The sequence below is a fragment of the Lactuca sativa genome, chromosome 4, assembly GCF_002870075.4.
Source record: "Lactuca sativa cultivar Salinas chromosome 4, Lsat_Salinas_v11, whole genome shotgun sequence".
Taxonomy (NCBI): Eukaryota; Viridiplantae; Streptophyta; class Magnoliopsida; order Asterales; family Asteraceae; genus Lactuca; species Lactuca sativa.
This window is the reverse complement of record NC_056626.2, coordinates 245748307-245767061: the sequence shown is the minus strand read 5'-3', so window position 1 is coordinate 245767061 and position 18755 is coordinate 245748307. Positions and strand designations below refer to the sequence as shown.

General features: G+C 40.2%; 1 protein-coding gene across 1 annotated transcript; it reads left to right on the top strand.

The window, feature by feature from the left end:
• The first annotated feature begins 269 nt into the window (after positions 1-269).
• On the top strand, positions 270-3613 carry LOC111908875 (uncharacterized). Its single transcript, XM_023904673.3, has 11 exons — positions 270-1023; positions 1094-1268; positions 1352-1435; positions 1529-1770; positions 1840-2059; positions 2144-2440; positions 2710-2823; positions 2904-2951; positions 3031-3109; positions 3240-3296; positions 3403-3613. The coding sequence occupies exons 1-11, from the start codon at positions 824-826 to the stop codon at positions 3459-3461; spliced, it is 1575 nt and encodes a 524-aa protein (XP_023760441.1). The 5' UTR covers positions 270-823; the 3' UTR covers positions 3462-3613.
• The last annotated feature ends 15142 nt before the right edge of the window (positions 3614-18755 follow it).

Genomic DNA, 18755 nt, shown 5'->3' with positions numbered 1-18755 from the left:
AATAATAATAAATTAAGGAATGGATAGATGTGGTGTTACTAGAGCATTGAAAACCATTTTAAATACATGTTGACATCAAGTTTAGTAAATTTTAGTAGTATTTAACGGTAATAGAAAGAAATCTCAATGTAAGTTGTTTTGACTTTCTGAATTTAGATATGAATTCGATACATATAAAATAGAATATGCTTTTAACAAAAGAATAAAAATTAATTTTATAAGATATTTAACCCTTGGATGAGTTTTGCTCATATAGATAGATTTAGATTTGGCCTTTGGGCACAAAATTTTAGAGAATTATTGAAATGGGACAACACTTACTTTACTGTTGCTGCTCTGTTGATCATGATCCTTAAAATCCTCGAGCATCTCGTTCATCTTTGGATACTTTTAGATCCTAAATGAGAAATGAGATGGAGATGGCGATGGCAATGGCGTCAGCTCAACTTCATCGCACAAATCTAGTCTCAATCCAGTCCACATAGTCCATCCACATACACCCTGTAACCATTGACAGTTCATGCTTCATACCTCTACCAAACCCTACAACTTTCATATATTTTTAAACTCACTGTCAGTCTCAAATGGATCACAAATCACAAACTCTTTCCTCTTACTTCCCTTTGCCTCGATTCCATCACTCCTCCTATCATAACTGTCAAAAGATTCCCCTAATTCCAACTATGCAGAACCTTCGATTTTTAATTTGAACCCCTCCCCTTCCCTTTTCATAAATCCCATTTCATTCTTTTATAGTTATTGACTATTAGTTTTTGCTTCTGGATCTGGATTTCTAGTCAGATCAATTGAAGAAACTTTGCAAATGGACGGCGGTGTTGGCGTCGGCGGTGACGCAAAAGCCATGAAGGTCGAACCCGTTCCGAGAGCTGATCATGGATTCAATTTGGAACCCGACGTCTCCGTTTCGTCGCCGGTGACCAGGCAGAAGGCTGCCGCAGCTAAACAGTTGATTGAGAATCATTACAAGAATTATCTACAAGGATTGCAAGATCGTAAAGAAAGGTATTTCTAATTTCTACTAGTGCTGTTATTATAATGATCATGAATAACGACGGTGGTGATTGGTTTCTAGGAGACGAGCTTTACAGAGAAAGGCAGCTGAAGCGCAAGTATCCAGTGAGGAAGAGGAGCAGATGCTTCGCAATTTGGAGAAGAAAGAGACGGAATACATGAGATTGCAGAGGCATAAAATTGGGATCGATGATTTCGAGCTTTTGACATTGATCGGTAAAGGTGCTTTTGGCGAGGTACAAATACAAACCCTCATCTGTCAAACAACATCATCCACAACCACAATTACGATTATTCATCTTCGAACTGTTCTTTTCAGGTGAGATTATGTCGTGCTAAAAGTAATGGAGAAGTCTTTGCGATGAAGAAGCTGAAGAAATCAGAGATGCTTAGTCGTGGACAGGTTCTATAACTTCTCCCTTTAGTAATCAAATGATATTAGCTTCATCGAATCCTGCAAATGGCTTGAATGATCGATTTCTTTTGTTAATTTTAGGTCGAGCATGTTCGATCTGAGAGGAATTTGCTTGTAGAGGTTGATAGTCGATGCATTGTAAAACTGTTCTATTCTTTTCAAGATTCTGATTACTTGTACCTTATCATGGAGTATCTACCTGGAGGCGACATCATGACTTTGTTAATGAGAGAAGACATTCTTTCTGAAGATGTTGCTCGATTCTACATGGCTGAAAGCATCTTAGCCATTCATTCTATTCATCAACACAACTACATCCATAGGTATTACATTATATCTCTACCTTGATACATTCTGTGTTTTCTTTAACCTACATTTTTCCTCATTTATAGGGACATCAAACCAGATAACCTAATACTCGACAGAAATGGGCATCTAAAGTTATCTGATTTTGGGTTATGTAAACCCTTAGAGAGTAAATTCTCATCAATATTGTTGAATGATGAAGATTATGCAAATCAAGGGCCTATAAATGACACTGATGGGCAACAAGTTCCTTGGTTAATGCCAAAGGAAAAATTACAACAATGGAAACGTAATCGACGTGCCTTGGTATTTTATCACATTCTCAACATTTATCTTTTTACTTTTTTTTTTAAAATAATTATCCATCAATAACATTTGTTTGTTTTGAAGGCATATTCCACAGTTGGAACTCTTGACTATATGGCACCCGAAGTGCTTCTAAAAAAGGGATATGGAATGGAGTGTGATTGGTGGTCATTAGGGGCAATTATGTATGAGATGCTTATTGGGTATCCCCCTTTTTGTTCTGATGATCCTAGGATGACGTGTCGCAAGATTATCAATTGGAGAACTTGCTTGAAGTTTCCAGAAGAACCAAAAGTTTCAAAAGAAGCTAGGGATTTGATTTGTCATTTGCTATGTGATGTGGAATCAAGATTGGGGACCGGAGGAGTTGATGAAATAAAGGTAGGGTGACACAGGACATGACATGACAGGTTGTACTGTACTGTGTTTGACATGTATCGGACTGAGACTGATGTCAACTGGAGAAAATTTTTATTTTTTCTTCCACCCAAAAAGGTGGGAAGACAGGGACTTGCTCTTGATCTCTCGTTTGTGCAAAATGACGTGAATGCCCTCCTCATCTTCGTCACTACATATTTTTCGAAATTACATAGCCACATATTTGAGATTATTTATTAAGAAATTGAAAATTTATATGTATGTTTCTTTAGGCACACCCATGGTTTAATGGGGTTCAATGGGATATGTTGTATGAAATGGAAGCTGCATATAAACCAATTGTCACTGGTGAATTGGATACTCAGAATTTTGAGAAGTTTCCTGAAGTGAGTATTTTTTATTTTATTTTTTCTAAAATCAATCTTTATTTTCTTTGTTATTTATGAATTATATCTTGTGTTAATAGGTGGAAGATGCTCAGTCAACAACACCAAGAGTGGGCCCATGGAGAAAGGTAACAATTTCTACAATTTATAAAACATGTTTTTCCTTTTGTGTAAATCAATTTTGTAACTTTTTGTGTAAATTCACAGATGTTAACATCAAAAGACTCCAATTTCATTGGATATACCTTCAAAAAATCGGATATGTTGAAATCAGGTGGAACTTCAGGTAGATTTTTTAAAGAAAGACATGAAAGGACATTGTTATTTCTTGCATTTAACACATGAAGCAGAATGAAAAAAAAAATTTAATAATAATAATAAATAAATAATTAACAGTTTAAGTGTTTGTTATGTAGGAATAGATATGAGGTCAAATGGACCTACAAAGCCCCCATCATTGGTCTCCTTGTTTGGTATGTTCATCTTAACCATGTACACAAATTGTTGACTATTTGTGAAATGTCTAAAATACCCTTCAACAATGAGAATCTTTTTTAATGAAATGTGATTCAATTTCAGGTCATATGGATTTGAAAGGAACAGCTTTACCCGAGGAAGACCAAGAGCACAAAAGTTGACTTCACCCTCTGGTTTTTATATGCAAGAATTTAGATCTCACACACGCTTTTATTCACGAATGTTTATTGTAAAAATACAACAATTTCAGAATACAATTTTGAGTGTTATTATTTACTTCATAATCTGCTATAATAGTACAGTTTCCAAGTTAGTGTTTTTATTTTTATTTTTTCATGTGATATGATTTGAAACGATGATCTTAGAAAACATGTTATTTCTATATGTATCAAGCCCTATATATAGATTTAAGCATTTCATTGTAACGTTTGCCTCTTTGGTTTTTGCAACTAAATAGCATTGTTTTAATTATGTTGCTTGTGGACATTTTTGTATATTGTTTGCCATTTGGTTAAGCAAAGTGCGTGAGTACATGAATGAAATAGTGTTTTTTTTGGAAACTAAGCATTTTATAGAGAAAAAAAAAAAAAAAAAAAAAAAAAAAAAAAAAAAAAAAAAAAAAAAAAAACCTAGAAGGTTACATAGAGATAATTGCTAACTTAGGATTTTGCAAACCAACCTATTTGGTTAATACAAAACTTTGTTTTCTAGTAGAAATCCAAAGAAACCATTGAGAAACTATAGTCTGATGAAACCCTATTCAAAGGCTTCTTATGACTAAACAACATTTTATTCTGAAAAGACCATGTGACCTACATAAGTGTGACTCTACAACATCCAAACACAACCTAATCGTTGTCGTTAATTGAAAGGACGCCAAACAACACGTCCAATCTTCAAAACTAGAAAAGATCAAAAATCGAAACCCACCAAGTAGGTAAACAACTTACAATTCAATCGTCATCTCAAAAATGAAAAAAAAAATGATTAAATCCATATCATTACCACAAATCGGACACGAAGAACCAATATCAATGACTTTTCTATCCAAATTCAATGTGGTAGGAAGCGTATTCAACCCAAGTCTACACAGAAGCAATGGTAAACTCATCGGTACCATTCAAAGACCAAATGCAGCCAGTTCGACTACTCTACGCCAACATACTAGTGCATCTCTTCAAGGCATCAAAATTACATTTATTGAAATGTGTATGATTCAAATGATTTCTTGCTCCATGATTTTAGAATTAAATGTATCACAATTTAAATTGAGAGGGCGGTATTTTTAGATGAAATGAGTTTATAATTTGAATTTATGTTTTGTAGACTATGGTCAATATCATAAATATTTTTATAATATAATATGGGATGATTTAATGATATTTGTTATAGTTGTATTTGGTAATATCATGGTATTTTTAAGGTTACATGAAATCTAAATGATCTTAGGTGTTACTATTATTATGATTAAGTCATCAATAGAGTAATCATTATTTTATAGCCAAGTTGTTATTTTCCACCGGTACATGCATTTTAAAAACTGCTTCTAGCATGTGTAGATAAATAATTCAAAATCAAATTTAATATAAATCTTAAACCCCTAAGCATGTGCCTAATGTTGACATTTAAGCCCCCCACTTCGACTTCGTGCTAGAATCCCTTAACATTATGCTTAACTAGTTTATAAGATAAAAGCAACAATTGTATAATAGATAATTTAAAATCAAGATGAATATATGCATAAATCAACAACATAAGCATAGATAAACCCCTATGAATAATGGTCAAGCCAAATCAGTGTAGACAAGTCATTCAATAATGTCTTATTAGCTTTAGACAACACACACAAAAAAAAATGCCAAATTATCGTAGGCATAATGAGTAGGTAATCTATCAATTAGGTAGACCCACATAAATAAAATTGTGGGGAATATATGAAAAAGGTCACAAAAAATCTAAAAAAGTAGAAGCTACCTAAATTATAGATTGCAATCCATTTATGTGTATTTTAAATAAAACACCACACCAACATGGTTAATGTAACGCTCAAAATTAATAACGATAATATATTATATGGATGATAATGTTTTTTAAGGGTGTATGGTGTCGTAATCTTATTGCCAGAAAGTGTCACTCGCATAGGCGGGCATGACAGTCCCGCTGCTCCGTGTAGCAACTGTTATAATTCAAAAAAAGAAACAATTTTCAACTTATATATAAACACACCAACCCAACTCGAAAAATCACACCATCTTTTTTCTTTCCAAATACTATTCTATTCTGCCTTTTTTTATCACACTAAGTTCTTCAAATGTTCGCAGCAAATGAGCTCATGAAAATAATCATGCCCTTTACTTATCTTTTTAATCATCAATTAACTTCAGCATTTTATCATTTGAGCCTCATCCTAATCAACCTCTTTCACCTTCAAACGTCCTTGAAAACCCTAATACCATTTGAGATTGTGTTTTGAGCTTATGGAGTGCATTTGTGGCCATTTTAGTGTTCATTCAAGAAGAAGAAGAAGTTGTCAAGCAAGCTTGGAGTGACATTGGACTTCAAGAATCTGCATCTAGTTCACCTTGAAAAGCTTCTGGAGGTAATAAAGCTTTGATCTTTCCATCTTATTCATTAGATCTAGCTAGGGTTTTCTAGTTTTGTCCTTTTTGTTGGTTTTTGGATCTCCTCTTGTGAGTTGAGCAACTCCAGAGGCTGGAAATGTTAGATCTGAGGTCCTTTGGTCCATTCATAACATAAAACTGAAGTCTTGATGGGTTTTTTGACACCATGCATGGATTAAGACCCTTGAAAAGGTCCTAATGGGATTGTTGGGAACATACGAGACATGCAAAGGCATAAAGTCGTCAACTTTATCCCCTAGGTCATCTTAATAAGCTTAGATCTGACTATTGGACGTGAGAAAATCGAGTATTAAGCACTTAATAGAGAAAGTGCTTAAGCTGTTAATACGTTGGGCGTAACCTAGCATACGCAACGCGTACGACCCAGGGACTCAGCACGCTGCACGTATTAGGCTGGTACGCTAAGCGTAAGCACAATAGATGGACTTGGATTTGTTTTGGGCCTTTGAGCTGTAACATCCATAATCAGAATGTAACACCAAGAATTTAAAAACAATCTTTCGCATTTTATAAAGGCAAAATTCACTTAATATTCATAAAACATCATTGTTTGTAATTCATTTCATAAAATATAAAAACCCCAAGATCACATAATATAAAATCCCGTGTGTGTGCACTGATCAGGCCGGCGCCTTCCCGCGATCCTCACTAGTACCTGAAACAAATAACACCAACACTGTAAGCATAAAGCTTAGTGAGTTCCCCAAAATACCACATCAAACATATTAGCCACTCGAGGCTACAACTCTGTGGGTCCGTGCACCCATACTCTGTGAACCCTCAGGTTCTAACTCTGTAAACAAGCATAGCATAAATCACATAGAAGAATGCAGTGCAACACATAACATACATAGCATACAAATACTCTATCATATAACTCTGGTTACCTACTCAAGGTAAAGTATAGTGAGAAGACTCACCTCGCGTGTCTCGATATCTCACAACCCTGGGAATCCCTCGTGCCCGATTCTCCAAACTCTAATCCTCCTATAACATCATATGTCCCTAATTAACACTTTATATCTCTAATGTTGACTATCCCTATGAAGTCAACACAGGTCCACTCTGGTCAACGGTCAACGGTCAACTTTGACCGGACTCGGCGAGCGCTAGGGCGACTCGGCGAGTCTAGACGTTCTCACCAATTCTCTAAGATTCCCTTTCTACACGTCGAGTATCCCCCCTGACTCGACGAGTTCCTCCTGGAAGAATCGCGGGGCCACCCCGACTCAACTCGCCGAGTCTGAAGAACAACTCGGCGAGTCCCAGTTCGACTCAGACCACCTGTTAACCCTCTCTAACTCGCCCTGACTCACCGATCCAACCCATAACCCGGACAGGACCATTCTAAGGCAATCTTCAAGCTACTCGCCGAGTCTGTTCATCGGACTCGGCGAGTCCATGCCATGCAACCGCTCAAACTGCTTTCTAAGGTCAGATCTGCTCCGACAATTCATAGGTCTGGCCTTCCTAGACTGGTTCATCACGTAAAGTCCTTATTTCGGTGCTCATAATACACCCCATGACTCATAATTGACGTTTTGACCTAAGGCATAAGGATTCCAATCCAAAACCTCCATTGATTCCCGAAAAACTCAGGCATGGGACACTCTGGACTTCCAAGGGTCCCAATATAGGGTTCCAATCGCTTGGGGGACTAAGGAAACACTCAATCTAGCCACAAAAGGGTTCAATAAACCCTAAATCCATATACACATCAACATAGAAGGGAACAACTTGAAAATATTACCTGAATAACGTTGCTATGTGTCCCCAACCCTCAGAATATGGCTTCTCCTGTTGTTCCCTTAACCAAGCCTCCTCCTCCTTGCAAAATAACACTTCCAAGATTAATAATGGTCTTCTACCTTGCTCCAGATGCTCACAATCGAATTAGGGTTTCACTCAAAGGACTAGGGTGAACAATGACGACCATAAGGCCCCTTATATATGTCCCAAACCTGGGAAGTTAGGGTTTCGCTAAACAGCGCGGACTCGCCGAGTCCAGTCGCGAACCCGCGACCAGATCCGCGATCCTACTCGGCGAGTCTGAGCTCCAACTCGCCGAGTCCCCTCTTAAAACACCCAAAATCATAAATATAACAATACCTGGAATTCCGGGCTGTTACACAGAAAGACCAAGGAAGGAAAGGAAAACCCTAAGTCGAAGGGCCAACTCGTCGAGTCCAGGGAGGAACTCGGCGAGTCGGAGCGGGATCCTGGGGATCAATTAAGTAGCCGACTCGGCGAGTCGGCAAAGAGGACTCGGCGAGTCCGGTCTGAATTGGGAAACCCTAAATTTGGGATTTTGTGCACTATTTAAGCACCTCATTCTTTTCCTTAGGGTTCCTTTACAACTCCTCTCATCTAGAACATCGAACCCTAGCCACCATATCCATTTTTGAGCAAAGATCTAGCCTTGGAGTTGTGATTTGAAGCTTAGAAGAGAAGGAAGTTCATAGTGGTGCAAGAGGAAGCCTTGGATCCAGAGTTGGTGTGGCTTTTCAGAGCATTTGAAGGTAAGAAGTCATTACCTTCACTCCTTTGCTCAGAGTTTCCTTTTTGTCATGAGATTTGGGGCTTTTATGCCATGTTCTAGAGCCAATTGGAGTTAGAAGTCCAGATCTGAAGTTTCTACTTCAGATCTAAGTGTATTCTGGCCTAGCGAGTCATAAAATATCAGTCTTGAGGGTGTAGGTGGAGCATGGTTGTCTTAAACCCAAGTATGGAGTGTTTTGGGCCTAGATCTCCTTAGCTACACGTAAAGTTTGCAACTTTACGTGAGGAATAGGCCTTGGAGGAGTGGATCTACAATTTGGAGTCCCTGCATGACTCAAAAAGCTTCTGAATGTATGAAGGACTGAATAGACTCGGCGAGTCCTTCAAGTGGTGTCACAACTAGGAATTTTGATGCCTTGTAAACATTGAACAATGATAACAAATGTGAACCAACAATGTGAAAACATGTAAGATGCGTATTCAATAACAACAAAATTTCAATCAAATACTTCATACAAGTACTACAAATAGTCAACAAATAATTGGAAACCCTAGAAATCCTTGTTTAAGTCCATTTTGGACTAGGATTTCCTTATTGGGCCCAATGGACCAATAAGCTTCCAATTGGACTATCTTGGGCTTATAACTCTTGAATGGGCTCTAATTAGACCCACTTTCATTTATTTTAATATTTTGGGCCATATTGGGCCTAGAATGAAATAAAATATTTAAATGGACCTTATTGGGCCATAACTAACCTAATTTTAGCCCTAATAGGTCATAAAAATCATATTTATATTTATTTGGGCCAAAAACCACTTAACTTAACCATAAAATAGACTTAAGCATTCAAGGCCCAAATTTTCTTTTCTTCCCTCCCCATTTTCGGCCCAAGCCCAACCCAAGAGGAGGAGTTGACTCTTGGATGCCACCTCACAATTGTTCAAAGGATTTCCATGAAAAATGACTCATACTTCCATGCACCATCCAATCACTCACTCTCTCTTCTCTCCTCTCTTTCTTGCTCTCAGCCAAATCCAAACCCACACACACACTTTACTCAAAAATCCTCTCAAGAAAACTCTCTCCACTCCTCTCCATACTTTCGAGATCTAGAAGGCTTTCAAGGAAATTCTCCACAAAATTCATCATCTAAGGTAAGATGTTTCTTAGATCCATAATCTAGCTACTTCTTTTCATCAAAAATCATCTCTTAATCCATTCAAGTTCATGATCTTGCATCTTAGAACCCACTAAGTTCGAGATCCATCCAAGGAACTTGCTAGGGACGAAAATAGCACCAAACTTCTCCAAATCTTCTTCAAAAACCGAAACCACAACTCAAGGTGAGCTTCATACCCCTTTCTTTTCGGTTTTTATGAGTTTTATGGGGGAGAATACAAGAAAATGTGTAGATCTATGTGTATGTGTATGTTATGTGTGATTTGATGCATGTATGTGTGTGATTTCATGTGTATTGTGATGAATATGTTACCAAAAAGGGGGTAAACCCGAGATCTAAGACATGAGAAAGGAAATAAACATAACTTAAGCTATCTTACACTAAAAAAGTCAAGAAAAATAGTTTATAAGTTTAAGATGAACATACTCTCACATAAAACCCATTTTTGGGCTTAAATTGTCAAAAATACAAACTTGGGGTAAAAATCAACAAGTCACGACTTCTTGAAGGTTAAAAAGGGTCAAAACAGTTTCTATAAATATTTTTCTGAATATTAGAAATTTCAAGGGACTTAAAATGTAAATTTTTTGCCTAATGGGCTAATTATGGGCTTCTCGGCCCAATAAGCCTCAAAATGCGAAAATGATAAGTTTGAGGGGCTGGAAATGTAACTTTCTATAAAACAAGGGGTATTTAACATAAAAAAATGTTTATAAGGGTCAAAAATGCTTTTCATTATCAAAAAGGACCAAAAATGCAAACGTTTTAGATTTTGGGCCAAAACTGTAAAAGTGGTGAAAAATCGGTCCTTAACCGAGAATCACTAATCTAGAGGGGATGAAGCTGTCAACTGAGTAAACTTTGAGTTAAAATCATGTTTTCATCAAATAAATGATATAAAAGTGTCAAGAAAAGTGTTTTAAGGACTAAAAATGAAATTCTTTTATATAAAAGGACCAAAGGTGTTATTTTTATAAAAGAAGGGTAATGAAAAGGGTCAAAATCCATTTTCAAACAAATTAATTCATTAATACAAAATACAAGACTCACGACTACGACGAAATGGAAAACAAATACACTCTCAATAACAAATATCGTTACCAAACGAATTGATTCGGTCTCGAATCAATAACAAAACAAAATCGTTAAACCAAAGCATTTCAATAAACACGTGATAACTATGATGAGCTAACTTACAAACTTTGGGCTTGGAAGTTTCAAATCATGCTTGTTGGGCCTTGCTAGCCCATTAACATGATCTTTGGGCCTAAAGGGATTATGCTTACGTGTTATTGGGCCCTCTATGACCCAATTCCATGTAAAAGGACTTTCAGTAGCTCTAATGTGCTATTGGGCCCTAGTGGCCCATTAGTACTGCTAGTGAGGTCGAGAAGTCAAATGCGAGTGGGGCCAAGTGTCTTTCGCATTCCCGATAGCCTTGAATAACTCATGGAAATAAAGGGACTTCGTACTCTCCTATCTCCTCGGTTGTTGGGCTTATGAGAAATCAAAGTAAACAGATTCAGGACGATAAAACAAGAGTAATCATGGTGGGTGGATTAAGTGAGTAGTAACGTCTGACGCCTTTAAGGATTGTTCGTAAACTGTAGTTATAAACTATTCATTTTCTTTAATGCGTGATTATAACAACTCACAACCCTAATTAATCCAACGCCACTCGGATAATCAAAATCATTCGACGTATTGGTATAACAATAGACAAGTCACTGTATTTTATGTGTTGGGAAAACATCGGGTTTTCCTGGGAAGTTCAACATTTTCACTTGCGTGATTTATACAAAAGTTCAACAATTATACATGTTTTGAAAATCAACAAGCATATATTCACGGATCTTCACACTTTTTATAAACAATGATCTTTTTAGAAAATATCGGATTTTTTGTGTTTTACAAACTACACCAAATCATTTTACCACAACATTACTTATGAACTCACCAACATTTCATATGTTGACGTTTTTCAAAATAACTTGTATTCTCAGGTAACAGGTAAGCCGAAGAATAAGTACCAAGTAATGTCATGGTGTTTTGCTTAGATTATCTATCGGACAGTTTATGTTCTGAAATTGTAATGTCTAAACAATGTACTAGATGTAAACAATATCAGTTGTAATATTTCAATGTATGGTGATGAATTATGTTTTGATTCATGTATATTCATTGTAATGGTATTCAATTCAAGTCACAAGAGCCCTCGGACGTTTCCACCGTCTGGTTCGGGGGTGTGACAAGTGGACTCGACGAGTAGCATGAAGATTAGGAGGAACTCGACAAGTTGGATGAGCAACTCGGCGAGTCTGTTGAAGTTTGCCTTGGACTCGGCGAGTCAGGTCCCGAAACCCCGAACCCTTCGAGGTAAGACTCGAATCAGTGAGTCGGGTGGAGACTCAGTGAGTTGGACAAGACAGGACTCGAAAATTGGTGGACTCGACAAGTCATGGGCTGACTCGGCAAGTCGAGTTGCGAATGCAAGGACTCTGAGCATATGAACTCGGCGAGTCAGTAGGCAGACTCGGCGAGTAGGGTTGACCTAGAAGGTTGACTTTGACCAGGACTTTGACTTTGACCAAAGTTGACTTAGTTGACTTTTGGGGGACAGTTAGACTAAGTGTTGCATTGATATTGGTAGCTCGGGTAGCTAGTGAAGCAGGAGTTCAGAGAGTTGCCAGGCAGCAGCTAGAGGGGTTATCAACAAGTTCAGCAAGTGCAGGTGAGTTTCCCCTTGTGTGAATGGGTCTACGACCACAATGTCGGCCCATGTAGTTATGAGTAGGAAGACCCGGGGGTTAGCCCTAGGCACAGTATGCTAGTATGATATTCAGGACGAGGTCCAGTGTAGCGGGCGGGTGCCCAAGGAATGGTTTGCATGATAGTTATACTTGTTCTCTGTGTGATACATGTATGTGCCTGGTAGGAAGGTGAGTGTGGGTGAGGTCCCATATCTCACCAGCAGCAGAGTATGGACGGTGTTCCATATCTCATTAGCAGCAGAGTAAGGGCGAGGCCCAGGTTAGGGAAAGAGTGAGTGTGGGCCGGGCCCGTATCTCACTATCAGTAGGAGCGTGGACGGGGTTCCATGACTCATCAGTTGCAGGACATGGGCGAGGCCCAAGATAGGCGAGGCCTTTAGAGCAGGATTCGGTAGTATATGTTTAGTTTATGTGTTGTGATATGTTATGTGTTACTATATGTTGGCGGGCGAGGCCCAGTGACAAGCGAGGCCTAAGCGAAACAGATCTGTGTCCGAGCGAGGCTCGAAGCCAGGCGGGGCCATTGTAGCGGGCGAGGCCCGAGGCAGGGGGCGAGGCCCAGAATAGCGGGTGTGGCCCAGTATGTGTAGTATGTGGTTATGCATGGTATGTGGTAGGTTGGGGAACTCACTAAGCTTCATGCTTACGGTTTTCAGTTTTGGTTTCAGGTACTTCCGGTAACGGAGGAAAGAGCTCGGGGTGATCGCATGACACACACCATAGATTAGACCGCCTGGGATGTTTTACTCTGATAATGAACATACGTTTTGGAAATTAATACTTTGATTATGTTATGGATTGATAATTATGTTTTAATTAATGTTTTATAAAAGAAATTTTTTTTAGTCTTGATTTTTGGGACGTTACAAGTTGGTATCAGAGCCTTGGTTTAAGGGATTCGGACATGCTCTCGGGTGTATCTGAACTCAAACTGAGGCATTGGCATAGAAGTTTCCAAAATGAAAAGACAGTTTTGTAAAAAGAGTTTTGAGGAAGAAAACAGTTTTAGAAAAAGCAAAAAGAATTCAGAAAGAAAAGAACTTTGAAAAGAGAAAAGGGGTGTGGTGCCTGCAATTAGCCAAGCTCAAGTAAGTACCCTAAAATACCCATACAAGTTTATGTTATAATTATCAGTTAATAGAACAGCATGCTAGATTAGGACTAAGGATCTAGGGAGGATGCCTTATGTGCCTGTTATATGTGCTTTTGAGCTGCATGATAGTGCTGGTTAGACAGTAGTAGGATAGCCTGTTTAGGTTATGCCTGAGTTTATGAGCTTGTGTTGCATGCTAGTACAGATTCCTGATATGAGATTATGATTGCTTGAGTATGTTATGGTTAGATTTTTCCCTTGTCTAAATGTTTCTTGCTTTGTGCATTGTGGGATTCTGAGTGATGGGAGTTAGCCATTAGGTGAATACGTCACGTCACATGTGATCAGGGTTGAATAATCTCAGAGTGCTGGATTTGGCCCTATTGCGCAGCTCTTGTTTGAGTCCAACCGTTGTAGGGACGAGTCTTTTACTCGAAGGATTATCTGAGCCTCGTCACATGTGATGGTATCCAGGTGATGGCTAATTGACATCACAAGGAGGCCTTCAGCGGCTGAGGACTAGTTTGGTTTGAGTCAAGGGTTTCCCTAGGGTAAGCCTAGGATAAGGTAGTGCTGGGAGTAGTAGTAGTAGAAAAGGGACCTGGTGGAGTCGAAGCAGTTCCCGAGGAAAGTACGGATAGATGTGGAAGGTAGTATGGGCCCGTACTACTGAAAGCAGAGGATCCGTACTCGATTCGGGAAAGGCCGAGATGAGACCGGGGAACTTGTAGTGTGAACGTGTATGATCCCTCAGTAGTGATGTGTATTTTGATAGTTGTGTGATATGTTTGTCAGCATGGTGACATTGCGAGAGAGGCCAGTGGGCGGACCAGGCGCCGGAGAGGGATCTGGCTCGGGTTCGGGAGCCGAGCAGCTCGAGGAGCGGATGAGGGAGTTGATATCAGCTGAGGTTACACGCAGCATACTAGACCAGACTCCTCTGATCTTTGGCATGGTCAAGGAGGGTATACTGGAGATCTTGGATGAAAGGCTGGGAGCCTTACGTACCAAGATGATGGTTTTGATAGGAGCGTGTACTTTGACATTCCGAGAGTTCAGGGATTGCGGGGCACCAGATTATCATGGGGCTAGGGACCCCATTGCTAGCAGCAGATGGTTGGCTGATGTTGCCAACGCTTTCCGTACGAGCCGGTGTCCCGAGGGGGACAAGGTCAGTGGGCGGACCAGGCGCCGGAGAACGTGTATGATCCCTCAGTAGTGATGTGTATTTTGATAGTTGTGTGATATGTTTGTCAGCATGGTGACATTGTGAGAGAGGCCAGTGGGCGGACCAGGCGCCGGAGAGGGATCTGGCTCGGGTTCGGGAGCCGAGCAGCTCGAGGAGCGGATGAGGGAGTTGATATCAGTTGAGGTTACGCGCAGCATACTAGACCAGACTCCTCTGATCTTTGGCACGGTCAAGGAGGGTATACTGGAGATCTTGGATGAAAGGCTGGGAGCCTTCCGTACCAAGATGATGGTTTTGATAGGAGCGCGTACTTTTACATTCCGAGAGTTCAGGGATTGCGGGGCACCAGATTATCATGGGGCTAAGGACCCCATTGCTAGCAGCAGATGGTTGGCTGATGTTGCCAACGCTTTCCGTACGAGCCGGTGTCTCGAGGGGGACAAGGTCAGACTCGCATCCTGTCTACTGAAGGACAGAGCGAAGGATTGGTGGGAAGAGATTGGCCATGCTTTTGGGGGATGATGCCGCGTTGGAAGCGATGACATGGAGTGATTTTTCAGCCAGGTTCAAGGCTGAGTTTTCACCGATTATTGAGGTGCAGCAGTTGGCACGGGAGTTTCAGGATTTGAAACAAACCACTGAGACTGTGGCAGAGATCACCGCCAAGTTCATGGAGAGGGCTCTTCTTGTACCGCAGTATGTCGCGGATGAGGAGATGAAGAAGGCCCGATATCAAGAGATGTTGAGGGCTGACATTAGGGAGTTCGTGAGCAGGTCCGGCTATAAGACGCTGGAAGATATGATTTCTCGAGCTAGAGAGAGGGAAATTGATTTGGAGCAGATCCGGAAGAGGAAGACGGATGAGGTTCAAGTAGCCACAGGTTCGGGCAAAAGGCCCAAGGGATTGGATTCGAGATCAAGGGGTTATCAGGACTGCAGTTGGTGCGGGAAGTGTGACAGGGCGCACGGGGGCACATGCAGGAGTGGTAGCGGTGGTGAGTCTGGCTGCTTCAAGTGCGGTCGGACTGGTCATTTTAGCAGGGATTGTACTGTTACCACCACACAGGGATCAGGCTTGATATGTTTTCACTGTAATCAGCGGGGCCACAAGAAGGCCCAGTGCCCCAGTTTGCTTCCGGCAGGACGGGTGATGGCACCTGCCACTGCAACTTTGACGATCACAGACGGCCGTCAGGGCCAAGTAGAGGCGCCTGCGGTAGGAGGCAGGGCTTTTCAGATGACTACCATGGAGACGCGAGCAGCGTCGGGCGTTGCAGGTATGTGACTTCCGTTTTCAGTTTTTATTTGTACATGATTATATTGTTATGGTTCTGCATCATTATCGGTATGAGTATTTTAATTTTGTGCGGCTTGCTTGTGATTGAGTTTTATGCCATCTGCATACCTTGGATATTTGAATGGTAGTTAAGGGATGTGCTCTATTGTAGAAGGTTACTTAGGATGCAGTAACTGTAGCATCCCTGCATGACTCAAAAAGCTTCTGAATGTATAAAGGAATGAATAGACTCGGCGACTCCTTCGAGTGGACTCGGCGAGTAGCATGAAGATTAGGAGGAACTCGACGAGTTGGATGAGCAACTCGGCGAGTCTGTTGAAGTTTGCCTTGGACTCAGCGAGTCTGTTCATAAACTCGGTGAGTCAGGTCGCGAAACCCCGAACCCTTCGAGGTAACACTCGAATCAGTGAGTCGGGTGGAGACTCAGTGAGTTGGGCAGGACAAGAATTGAAAATCGGTGGACTCGGCAAGTCATGGGCTGACTCGGCGAGTCGAGTCGTGAATGAAAGGACTCTGAGCATATGAACTCGGCGAGTCAGTAGGCAGACTCGGCGAGTAGGGTTGACCTAGAAGGTTGACTTTGACCAGGACTTTGACTTTGACCAGAGTTGACTTAGTTGACTTTCGGGGGACAGTTAGACTAAGTGTTGCATTGATATTGGTAGCTCGGGGAGCTAGTGAAGCAGGAGTTCAGAGAGTTGCCGGGCAGCAGCTAGAGGGGTTATCAGCAAGTGCAGGTGAGTTTCCCCTTGTGTGAATGGGTCTACGGCCACAATGTCGGCCCATGTAGTTATGAGTAGGAAGACCCGGGGGTTAGCCCTAGGCACAGTATGCTAGTATGATATTCAGGACGAGGTCCAGTGTAGCGGGCGGGTGCCCAAGTGTCACACCCCAAAACCGATGGCGGAAACGTTCCGGGGTGGAGGACGTCATGTAGTATCACAACCAATGTACATAGTAAGCATAGTAAACACAACCATTACATTACATAGAAGTATTTACATTTGTTTGAAAACAAAGTTATACATATATATATATATATATATATATATATATATATATATATATATATATATATATATATATATATATATATATATACATCCAAAATGAACAAAAGTTAAGACGTGACTTCTAGACGCTCCGTCTTCTCCAAAAGATCGCGGGGTACCTATCTAATGCGGACCTGAGAATACAAGCAGTTTGAAAATCAGCATAAAGCTGGTGAGTTAATAAGCGATTTGTTTTCTAAAAATGAACAAGTTTCCTTTGGTTTTCTGAAAAAGTTGTTATCCAAGAAAATCCCATATTTTCTTATAAGAAAAGTCTAGTTATCCAATGTTACCCAGTTTTGTTAAGAACGGTTAAGTATCCTAGGAAAAACCCTTATTTTCCTAAAAGTTGGTGATTGGTTATCGATCCGGAATGAAGTGTACAAGTATCTACCATACTTGTAGCATTAAGAGAAGTATTCTGAAAGCCTAGTTATCCTTGTAAAGTGCATTAGTTTTAACACGTATATAAAACTAATAAATAGGAAGTAAACCAATTACTAGGCTCATTATTACTAACAAGTAAATCTATGTTATCCAAATTGTGAGTTCCATAACCATACGATAGACTAGACATGGCAATAAGAAGTCCAATATCATTTGATGACTTTTGTCACCCTTGGACCTTTCGGTCCGACTGTAGCTAGCAGTCAGGTGCGGGGTAGTCGGCCCCGTATAGATCTATACACTCAAGTCACGTTCTCCCTCCAGGAGATTCTGGTTACAGGGCGGTCCTCCACTCGCGTATCTCTGTGGAGTGTTTTAGAGGACGTGTCTCCAATTTTTAAGAATAACAAATTTACAAGTAATAATGCGGAAAATCCTGTTACAAAAAGGTGGGCCTCCACTTGCGTATCTCTATGGAGTGTTACCGAGGACGAATCAAAAGTACTAAGCTAATGCTTTTAACAATAATGACATGGAAAAATCATTTATGAAATTTAAAATATGACATTTTATAACGAGTTTCACAAACAGTTTGAAAACTAACTCTGCGGGTTACACGGTTAGTTAATACGGTTTTTGGTGTTAAAAGCATACGAAATATGAAACATTTCAAATGAAATAATAAGTTTGAGTACAAGATATTCTTATAATTTTGCTTGTATTCCCCCCCCCCCTGAAAACATTGAAAACACGGAAAAAGGTGTAGGGGTATGAACTCACCAGACGAGAAATGTGTCGGCTAGGATGCTAAGTGTCAGTTCGGGGCCTGATTACACGCGAGGTTCCTATGTAATATGAAGAGATACATAATTGTATCTAATTAGACCTTGAACTACTTATTAGATAAGAATATACACTTCGAGACGTGAAAACACTTTATTTCAAGTGTTAGGAGTGATCCGGGTAGCATCTAAGGGTGTGTAGGGCCTAGATAAGGAGTTTACTCTTCAAGAGTAAGTCCTTAGGGGAGTTTACGGTCCAAAGACCATATCCCCATGAGTTTATGGCCGTAAACTCATGGGTGGTGTGTTCTTGTATGCTTAAAGGTCTTACAATGCACAAAGGAAGGTTCTAGGGTTGATTCCATGGCTTAGGAAGTGATCGGGACTTGAATTGACCTTGGAAAAGGAGTTTACGGTCTATGAAGGTGTTCTTGGTGAGTTTACTACCGTAAACACATGAGTTTACAGCCATAAACTCATGTTTTCCCATGATTCATGTGATTTGGTGTCTGTAGGTTAAGCATGCTAAGTTCTAGACCCAAATCTAAGTCATACAAGGT

Bases quoted from the DNA above. Each gene is read 5' to 3' on its own strand.
- LOC111908875 (XM_023904673.3), top strand. From the start codon at position 824: ATGGACGGCGGTGTTGGCGTCGGCGGTGACGCAAAAGCCATGAAGGTC. The intron at 1,771-1,839 runs GTATTACATTAT...CCTCATTTATAG, and splicing joins CAACACAACTACATCCATAG to GGACATCAAACCAGATAACC. The intron at 2,441-2,709 runs GTAGGGTGACAC...ATGTTTCTTTAG, and splicing joins GAGGAGTTGATGAAATAAAG to GCACACCCATGGTTTAATGG.